Below are 10,000 nucleotides of genomic sequence, written 5' to 3'. Positions count from 1 at the left end.
TAGAGCAATCGTGACTTAACATGTTGATCCCAAACGACTTGTTCATCACTGACCGCCTTAATTTCTTCCTTCAGGTCACCAATGAGTGTTCTTCTCTGAAAAGTACTAAAAAGGCGCTGGAAGAGACCATCCTTAAACTCGAGGTAAGTGACACCGTACAGTTTTTTCAATCTTTCGTTATAGCGATATTGTCTCCTCATGCCAATTTTATTAAAATCTAATTTGTAGAATGACATCGACACTAGAGAATTTGAGTTGGAATTGAAGGTGAGTGTTTCTCCTTTAAGTTATAGTATTAGTCTTAAGATAAACGGAATTTACCTTCAGGCGTAAGCTTTTCAAGCCGCAAGATTTGATGTTAGCTGATTTGTTTTGTGTTGATACCAGGCGTCGGCCAGGCAAGACGAGATCACAAGAAACATGCAGGAAAATCGCTCCGAGGTACTAAACCCACCTTCACTTATAAGTATAAAGTGGCAATGGCCGTTTTTACGCTGGAGACGCGAGTCTTCTTAAGACGACTTAAGTGTCTCGTATAAAAACGGAAAATAAGACAGACGCATTTAACGTCTGATGACATAAGTTCGTTGAGGCGCATGCACTTAACAGGCGACTTTAACCTTTAAACGTTAAATGCATCTTGTATGAAAACAGGACGCCGTAAACTGGGACGCATTTATGCCCAACCCGTTGAGAAACGGGAAGAGTTAGTGTTCAGGTTTTTTTTTTTTTTTTCAGAAAAATTTTTTTCTGCACTGTTATCGTCTACTTTAATGCGTGTCGTTTTTACACCAGTCGACTTTGACGTCAAATAGGTCTAGACTAATTAAACGTCTCTGGTATAAAATACTGATTAGGCTGAAGCTTCACAGTCCCTGCATATATCAGCAGTTTCAGCTTGCGGCTGTTATCCGCATCAGAAGTTATGCAAATGAATAGAGCCTCCCACCACTTGCGAGCAACAGCAGTAGTCGCTTGTTTTCCTTTTTCATGGTGAAAGTTTCAGTTGTAAATGACTAAGCGGTTGCCATCGTTTTCGTGTTTGTTTCTTTTTTCAGGTCGTTCAAGAAATCCACGTTCAATTCAGTGAAATGTCGAATCGTTGCAACGAACTGGTTTCACAAAATAAGGTTTGTCGTCTTTCCATCATAACTCCTGTAACGAAGAGACAATATGATAACTCGTCAGAAGTATTGTAACAAAGTAGTCTGTTGTAGAACAGGCTAAAAGTTATATTCAAGGGTTATTTGTTGAATTTGCCAACTTGTCGTTGAATCTCGGCTTTTTGTCAGCAGAGAGATGTTGCAAAATTACAAGTAGGGATTATCTGAAGTGTAGTTCCTTTGAGCCCAAAAGAACGGCGAACAGTTGCAACTAAAAACTGACGTTTTTCGTTCAGCCCAGTCAAACTTCTAATTTTAACGCCAGAAGTTAACAAACGCGTCTGACTTTTGTTTATATGCAGCTAACGCCTGATCCTATCACTACGTGTAATGTGTCTGGGCAAACAATTAAATAACAGGAACAGTTACTTTGCATTTCTGTTTTTTTCTTTTTTGCCCCGACTTAACATTTTTATATTTTTTCCCGATTGTTTTAGGGACTGGAATCGAAAGTAGAAGAGCTTACTGAAGAAAACGGCGATTTAAAAATGGCGAACGAGAAACTCGAAGATGATCTGAAAGAAAAGAAGAGGGCCGCGGAAGGCATGGAACTTGTGAGTACAAAAATTTAGCACACCTTCTCCAAGCCTGAGAAACAGCCGACATTCTGCGACGCCACCACTTGTTTCTCCTCGAAATGACGTCTGAGAAACGAGCGCAGAAATGCCACACTGATAACGTGTTACTACCCAGATATGGGAAGTTCATGCTTCTGATTGGATGAAGCAAATTTGTAACCAATCAAAAGCAATACCCATATCTTAGTAGTAACACGTTATCAGTATGGAATTTCTGCGCTTGTTTCTCAGACGTCATTTCGAGGGAAAACTAGTGGTGGCGTCGCGAAAAGTTGCCTGTTTTCTAGAGGCTAAGCATCTCCCGCCATCCCAGTACATTTTGATTCAACTTGTCCCTTCTTAATCTGCTGGATATCAGATAACCAAGTAATGTCCAAAAAATAAGACAGAAGGAAAAGGTTTCTTTCCTCCGTTACCGAGCGTTCTATTTTGTAAGGCCCTGTTCGAACTACGAAAGAAAATAGAGTTTTGCGTTCTCTTTAAATTTGAAAATTTTGTTCCCAACAATGTTTTGATTTTGCAACCTTGCTCACATCTGAGACACGCGAAATTTTTCGTCTAACGAGAAACGTCAACTAAAGAAACTTAAATTGGTCATGTTCGCGAAATAAGATGACCCGACAGTGGATAGCTGTCAAGGAACAAAGGAGTTTGTCGCCTGATAAAAAATTCTAGGCCTCTAAATCTTCTCGACGGCATCTTTGAACTTTGGTGACAGTTGAGAAAATTTTGGTCGGCGAAAAAATCGTTCGCATCAGAAATGGCTTCCTTTTGACAGATTTTTTTTTGCAAAACAAACAATTTTATTCTTTCTTAGTACGAAAAGGGTCTAGGTGTTGTCAAAACAACGTATTTATCATCTGTCGACAGACCAACACGATGTTGAAATCCACCTGCAGTATGCTAGAGAACCAAGCAGAGGAGCTAGAGATTATAAATGAAGATTACGAGGAGAAACAGCTCCAATGGAACATAACAAGGTAATGTCGGGCCTTAAACAGACTGAATTAGCCTTCTTACATGACAGATACTTCTGAATCTCAGTCATTTTTAAAATTAACTTAAAAAGTCCGCCAGCCGCCCCTTATATAGCCGGGGGGAATCTGACTGCTCGTGGTAATGAGTGCACGGCAGTTTTTTATTATTGAGGAGTGGGGGAGGGGTAATTTTTGGTCCATGGTTCTTTTTTACTTTGGAAGACCTAGAGAAAAAACCGTAGGCGGGCGAATTACCCGGCCCCAACCTTGCTCCCATGTTTTTCCCTTCTCTCGCTCCGCGGGTTGAGTAGGAGAGAACCCTGTGAGTTAAGTTGTACCCTTTCCCTTTTGGAGTATGTAGGTTACCACAATGAATATTCACGGAGTTTGTCATGATGTAAGCCAAATGTTAATGGTTTTAGAAGACGGGGTGGTTGCATTAAACAGGGTAATTGTAAAACAGGGTGCATTTTTGGCTTGCTGCATTGAAACATGTGATATTTTTGCGTTTTTTAGGCGAACGCAAACGAAAAAAGTTCTGCAGGCTATGTGTGCTATGCGAACATGTTTTCCTGAATTGTTTTGCGAATCCGGACCCAAAGCGGAAACTAACTTTTACAATATAAATGTTTTAGGAAAGAGTTGGAGCAGAAAAGAGAAAAAAGTGATTTTCAACTCCTGGAAACTCAACGCTTGCTTGAACAGGAAAAAATGACACGGTAAGATCGAAATTAGTGGTTTTTTGAAATTATTCAGACCCATTAACTGCTTTAAAGTAGCTGTCTCAGTAAGAGTTGTCCCTTGTTTAGATCTTTTTCTAGGCTCTTATGTATTTTGTTGGCACTTGCCTTTTCCGTGACGGATTCACGAGGCCATTTTTAGCCAGCACAATAAAGTTAGAGCACTGCACCGGTGTCGCAGAGCTCAGGGCCCGAATCCCGGCAAGCCTCAATTTATACAGGCTTTCTTTTCGAAAGTGCATGAGTTGCAAATTTAACTGTTGTTATCTTCTCTGCCCAGTGGAACCCCTACTTACGGCCACCTCGGAAATACAGTCACCTCGTTATTACGGCCACTTATTTTGGCCCAACACAACGGTCATACATTTTCCTATAGAAACCCTCGTTAGTGCGGTCACCGGTTAATACGGCCAACGGCCACATTTATAAATCCCAAACAGTAGAATCTTTTGTAATTTCACCCCCTTAATACGGCCACTCGTTCAAAATTTAGAAAATTGAAATGCCTGTGATACGTCAATTTCACTGACCAGGCAAGCTGAACATGTTCTTGTATTGCTGTTAGACCACAGTACACTTAAAATCCATTTGTGGCGGTGTAATGGCCCATTTTTAAAAGTGTTTTACGTACTAGAGAAAAGTTTTAGATAGTTTTTGCAATTACAGTACGCGATATCTACATTCCGGTTGTTTATTAAAGAGGACAGTTGTTCAAGAAGTGCGATTGCGACGTATGTTGCATTTGGCATCCCGGCCGGCTTAAGTCATTAAATTTTACCCTGTCGCGGTGATACGGTCACCCCGTTAATATGGCCAAATTTTTATAACCCATTGGAGACCGTTTACTATAAAAGGGGTTCCACTTTATTTATTTCATCCCGCAGTCCAATTATAGTTCATATTATAGTTCATATAGTTCCAATTATAGTTCATAATTGAAGTTCATATATTCATCTTTTTAAGAAGCAATAAGTAGTCATAAAATTTAAGCTTGGTAGTCATAAATCCTTTGCCAGGAAAAGGATAAATTCGAACTTTTTTTTTATTATTATAGGTAACACTTTTTGTAACTTTCTTTCCAGGTCAAGCGCTGAGGAGAAAGTGAGTAAACTACAAGAGGCTTTGGAAGAAGTACAAAACACTCACATCAAGGAAGTGGATGAGATGAATGCGCAACTGGAAAGACAAAGAGATCGAACCGAGGAGCTGACAGAAGCGGTAAGCACGCTTGTCTCTTTCATCTTTCAAAATCGACTGCAGTTTAGATACAGCTACTGGATTCACAGTCTGTCTCGTTGCAGACACTACACGCATTTTTGGTCCCGACGAAGACTACGAACAGTCTCTATTTTTTCTTAGCCCGTTGAGCGAAATGCGCGAGAGAGACGAATTTGACCACGCGCGTGATCGAAGAGCGGCCTCACCGCTCCACGCTCGAACACGCGTGCGCTTCCCTCACTAAATCTGAAGTAAAAGAGAGACTGTTGGCAGTCTAGTTAAGACCACTCGTTGCTTCTACTTGTGGTGATGTACTTGGCCATTTTGAAGTTGTGCTTCAGACTTCGTCATTGTTGAGTCAAATTGCATTATGTTACTCAGTTTCTCTCAAAGCTTCGTAATAGCAAATGCAAAAGAGATAATGACCTGTAAAAGTCCTATCGTGCAATTGGAGACAACAACGACGCAATATGAAGCACAGCCCCAAAATGGCCACTAGAACAGCTTCTTATTTGTCTTGCTCGCTTCTTTAAGAATCGAAGCCGTGCATAAGTCATGTTACCTGATTAGGAGTGGAAACCTATGCCAGTTATGGTAGATTAAGATAGTATGATAGTTCATTTCCACCAAAAAGTAGGAAAAAGATATAAGGTGCGTTTTACAATAAAATCTAGAATAATTGTTAATTTATCCTTGACCTCTTCAGCTCAGCGAGGCGGAGAAAAAATGTGGCATGGCACAACTGGAGATCAAATCCATGGAACGCAAACTTCAACTTGGAACTGAAGAAAACAACAAGCTGCAAATCGAGATCGAGCGATTGAACAATCACACCTCCAAACTGAAGGCCAGCAACTTTGAGTTAAACCAGAATATTGAAGCAGCTATGGAAAAATGTGAAGAACTAACGTGTGAACGCGCTTCGCTAGCTGAGCAGTTGGATCTCATGGAGGCGTCCCACGCGGAAGAGAGGCTGAAACTGGAGGCTACCAATTCACAGCAGACTAAACTGATTGACTTTCTGCAGTGTAAAGCTGAAGGACAGGCGCCTAAAAAGAAAAAGGTGTGGACTTTTCTAAATGTACTTAAAGTCGGCGCTAGCGGGGAGGGGGGGGGGGTGTCCTGTGTCATGGTGAGCTGCTCAGTTTTGGTTAAATCTGAGCTGAAATTACAACTAAGTATTATCAGACATCTTTTGTCATTCTTGGAATTCTGGAAAAAAGGATATCGACTGATTCTATCAAAGGTAAAATAAAGCGTGATCGGTTTGGGGTCTTTTTTGACAACGTACCACGTTTACTTGAAAAAATAAGCTGTAATTCCTGTCCATCCTTGCCATCGAAAGCCAAGGATGACACTTATAATTGAGGTACAGCAGGAGAGTAATTTTAAAATAGAACTAAACCATTATTTCAGAGTTTTCTTTTATTTTAATTGAACGAGTTTTTAAGGTTTTAAAGTAATTCCAAAAAATCAGGACATTTCTTCTTTAAATTTCGATTGCTTGCCAGTGCGCGTCAAAGCGAGAAAAACCGTTTATATAAATATCGTAAATGACCAAATAAACCCCCGGGGCGTCTATTTGATTTTAGGGGTCCAAGCGGGGGTGTTTCATAGATAGGAGGCGTTTATTCTAATAACTGTAACAAGCTCGACAAAACTAATATGCTTTCGGCGAAAATATCAAGAGAGTCTAAAAATAGCGGAATATCCACTACATCAATTGATACGTCTACGTCGGCTAGAGATCGTTATCGCTCTTTTAATTCTGAACATCGATGTCAGAATCTTCGCTCGGGGTTGTTGTGTTGCCAACATTAGTCTATCTTTCTTTGAACTTGACATTGAACAAGATGAAATACGCAAAGCCCTATTAATGATTTTGCTCCTTTTTACTAAAATTCCTAATATTTTGGAGTAATTCTCATAGGGGGCGTGTATTAGAGAAGGGCGCCTAATACAATTTTAACAGCTTAAAGCTGTTAAAATTGAGAGGGGTGTTAATTATATCAGAGGCGTTTATTCGTTTAAAAATTGGCGTCTATTAGGTCATTTACGGTCCACAGACTGTTTACAGGTAGCCATCACGACACCTGAACGCGGATCATGAGGTTATCCCTATATTAAGATATCTCCTTACACAACCCATCCAGCCCAGGAAAGGTTTACCACACCACCTGGGTCTTAACGTCCCCTAGTTCAGTTAAGGTTTTCCGAGTGTTCGTGCTTTCTTGTATAGAGCAGTTAAGGATTTATAAGAGCGAGAGACGTTCTTATAAGCTTAAGCACCATGGAAATCGTTCACAAAAAGCTAGCGCCCTACAGCGTCTGCAATATTTTGCCGGGCTTGTCTACACTGTAAGAACGTACGAAACGTGCCAAGAACAACAAGATATCAAACAGTATAGTGCAAGACAACGATAGGGAGAAAAGAATTGCGTCACAAGTTCATTAGTACATCAGGGTAAAACCAAAATTTTGAAAACTTAGTACAGCCATGTCTACTCTCTCCTCGCCGCTTGGGATGTTTCGCGGGAAACTCTACTGGCGTGGAAAGACTTCTGCATTCGCAGGCCTACTTGTTTTCGCTTTTGTATTTCTTAATCATCCCTGTTTTAAAAGCATTATCAATTGTGAAAGTCATTTGAATAACAACTCAAAGTAACACTATCGTGTGACCAAAGTTCACGCGTTTATTTTCAATAGTGGAAATTGGTTTAACGTTCAGTGTTCAGTGAAATTGTTACGTGTTCTGTTTTGTTAGCTGATCGGCGGTGGTGGAAAGTCATGGCGCAAGAAACCAGAAAACAGCATCAACGTTGTTCCACAGCAGTGGAGAGATTTACAACAGGCGCTAGAGAAAGAACGAGCATCCAGTATGAAGTTACAAACTGAGGTCAACAGGATGCGACAGGAAATACAGACTGCAAAAATGGAAGGTATTTCAATGTGGATGATCTAGGGAGTCGCGAAAGGCCGACGACTCTTCAGCTATCGCAGCTTTTTGGTGGTCTCACAAACATAACCTGAGAAAACAGCCGACTTTTCGCGACGCCACCACTTGTTTCTCCTCGAAATGACGTCTGCCAAACGAGCGCAGAAATTTCATACTGATGACGCTTCACTACCCAGATCTGGGTAATTCTTCTGATTGGTTGTGCCGCGCGGGAAATTTGCTTTAACCAATCAGAAGCACTACCCAGATCTGGGTAGTGACTTGTCATCAATACAGAATTTCTGGGCTCATTTCTCAGTCGTCATTTAGAGGGGAAACCAGTGGTTGCGTCGCTAAATGTCGGCTGTTTTCTCAGGCTATCACAAAAAAAAACTTATTCTTGCTGAAAATTGGAACGGAGAACTGACCTAAACTGACAACAGATATATTGAAACGAGTTATGGGACGTTTTGATTAAAAACTGGTTTTTCATTGAGTATTAAAACAATAAGGCATGCATAGCTCAAAGGAGATGAATAAATCTTGTTGTTTTCTTTTATTATTTAGCTGCTCATTGGAAATCCCAATATCAAAATGCCGGCTGTGCAACTCCCAAACCAACCCAGTCCTACGCGGTGCTATCAGCAATTCAGCAGTCACCAAGCAACCAACAAAGTCCGCTGATCGCCCAGACCCAGTCCAAGAATGCTAAAAATGCTTCTCAGGCTGATCGTGGTACAGCACGTAGGCCCAAAGAAAGAATGCATCACAACATCCCGCATAGGTAACACTCACCATTTAAATCTAGAGGTTGTTCAACCCCTTTCGTAATGAGTGTATCTCTTCTGTAGAAAATGACGTTTGTCAAGAATAAACAGTTTATAAGATCTTTCTTGTTTTAATGGCTTTCGCGTTTGAAAGAAATGAGAAAACTAGTTTAAAAATGAGGATGCGGACAATGCTCATTTGGCTCAAATATAAGCTAAGATATAATTGGCGATTTGCAGAATTCAATTAATGCGAAGAAACGTTTTAGCTTTGTAAAAGACAGCTAAAAGCGTGATATAGTCCACTTAAGCTTCGGTCGATATTAAGAGCGACCTATCACTAATAGTGTAGCTTACGCCAAGTCGACACTAAACTTCTGGTTAAGTCTGTCTGCGAAAGAGCGCTGAAATCCTTGTTCTAGGCGCCATCTGTATACCAGGATTTGAGCACACGCCATGATTGGCCTGTTTGACTTGCCAATCAGGTTGAAAGGAAATTCGAAACGCCTTTCCGGTAATTAGTTGAGTCCATTGGGGCGAGGCCCAGAAAAAGGATATAGGCGGTGCTTCACAGACTTTACTAACCGGGCTTAGATTACGCCTGTGGCGCAGGTTGTAGGTGATGTTTTACGAAACGACTCACAATGACGATTTTTAGCGCAACACAGCATTACAACGTTGTTCCAACATTGCAACGCAGGGTTGCGCTAAAAATTATCGTTGCGAATCGTCCCGTTATAAGAGTGGGGCTACTTTGCGTAACGAAAAGTCCGCCGACTGGAAACAGCATCATGCAGAAAACTAAGAGTGTCAGAAAGAAGACAAACCAAACTTTCTTTCTTCATTTAGGTTTGTGAACGCTTTGAACATGCGCGCCACCAAGTGTGCCATTTGTTTGGATACTTTGCATTTTGTGCGGCCTTCATCTCGCTGCTCTGGTATGATTGTCATTTTACGATACTTAATTAAACTAGTATTGTATGCCTTGAGAATGTTAAACGTTATCACGAAGAGACATTTAACCTGGTGTTTAAGAAATAACTTTGACCATGGTGATTTTTCACGTTTTTTGTAGATTTTATGATACACTGGAATACATGGGACATTACTGGAATGCCCTTGAGTTTTAATGTACTGTGGGAGATTTTTTTTTTTTTTACTTTGCGATGTGGTATACAGGAGATCACCAGGAATTCTCAGTATCAAAAAATAATTTCTACCGATTGTTATGTTGTTACATAGATGTTAAAAACTCGAACAGAGAAAATGCTACTGAACACAACACTAACAGAGATCATGGAGGACTCGATCAAGTTATATTTTGGAAGTTTTAAGATCAAAAGCGTACAAAGCCAGTGCTCTATGAATAATAATTATTGCATTGACTCGAAAACCTATCATTAGTGTAGTGTATTTACTCCAATAAGCGCCGCATTTAAGGTACGAAAATTAATAAGCGGTGCTAATTCGAGTGAATACGGTAACTTTTCTTTTGTTACCGCAGAGTGTGGCCTAGTATGTCATGTAAAATGTTCACCAAATGTGCCGCATACATGTGGGCTGCCAAGCCAGTTGGTGGAACACTTCACCGAGACTCTTCAGGAACAGAAGAATGACGAGAA

The 10,000-nt window shown here is 40.6% G+C and overlaps 1 protein-coding gene across 1 annotated transcript in view; it reads left to right on the top strand.

Moving 5' to 3' along the window:
• Window positions 1-10,000, top strand: part of LOC140953375 (citron Rho-interacting kinase-like) — a 39,234-nt gene that overhangs the window by 18,905 nt on the left and 10,329 nt on the right. Inside the window, exons 22-34 of the mRNA XM_073402859.1 lie at window positions 75-143; window positions 229-267; window positions 388-441; window positions 1,059-1,130; window positions 1,601-1,717; window positions 2,612-2,721; window positions 3,354-3,437; window positions 4,541-4,676; window positions 5,383-5,739; window positions 7,441-7,615; window positions 8,179-8,395; window positions 9,228-9,316; window positions 9,883-10,000. The exon at window positions 9,883-10,000 is cut by the window's right edge and continues 72 nt beyond it. Of these exons, the coding sequence (XP_073258960.1) occupies window positions 75-143; window positions 229-267; window positions 388-441; window positions 1,059-1,130; window positions 1,601-1,717; window positions 2,612-2,721; window positions 3,354-3,437; window positions 4,541-4,676; window positions 5,383-5,739; window positions 7,441-7,615; window positions 8,179-8,395; window positions 9,228-9,316; window positions 9,883-10,000 (1,637 nt within the window). The remainder of the gene's footprint in view (window positions 1-74; window positions 144-228; window positions 268-387; window positions 442-1,058; window positions 1,131-1,600; window positions 1,718-2,611; window positions 2,722-3,353; window positions 3,438-4,540; window positions 4,677-5,382; window positions 5,740-7,440; window positions 7,616-8,178; window positions 8,396-9,227; window positions 9,317-9,882) is intronic.

The sequence above is a fragment of the Porites lutea genome, chromosome 11 (genome assembly GCF_958299795.1).
Source record: "Porites lutea chromosome 11, jaPorLute2.1, whole genome shotgun sequence".
Lineage (NCBI taxonomy): Eukaryota > Metazoa > Cnidaria > Anthozoa > Scleractinia > Poritidae > Porites > Porites lutea.
Note: the sequence above shows the minus strand (reverse complement) of the source record. Positions and strands in the feature narration are given on the sequence as shown.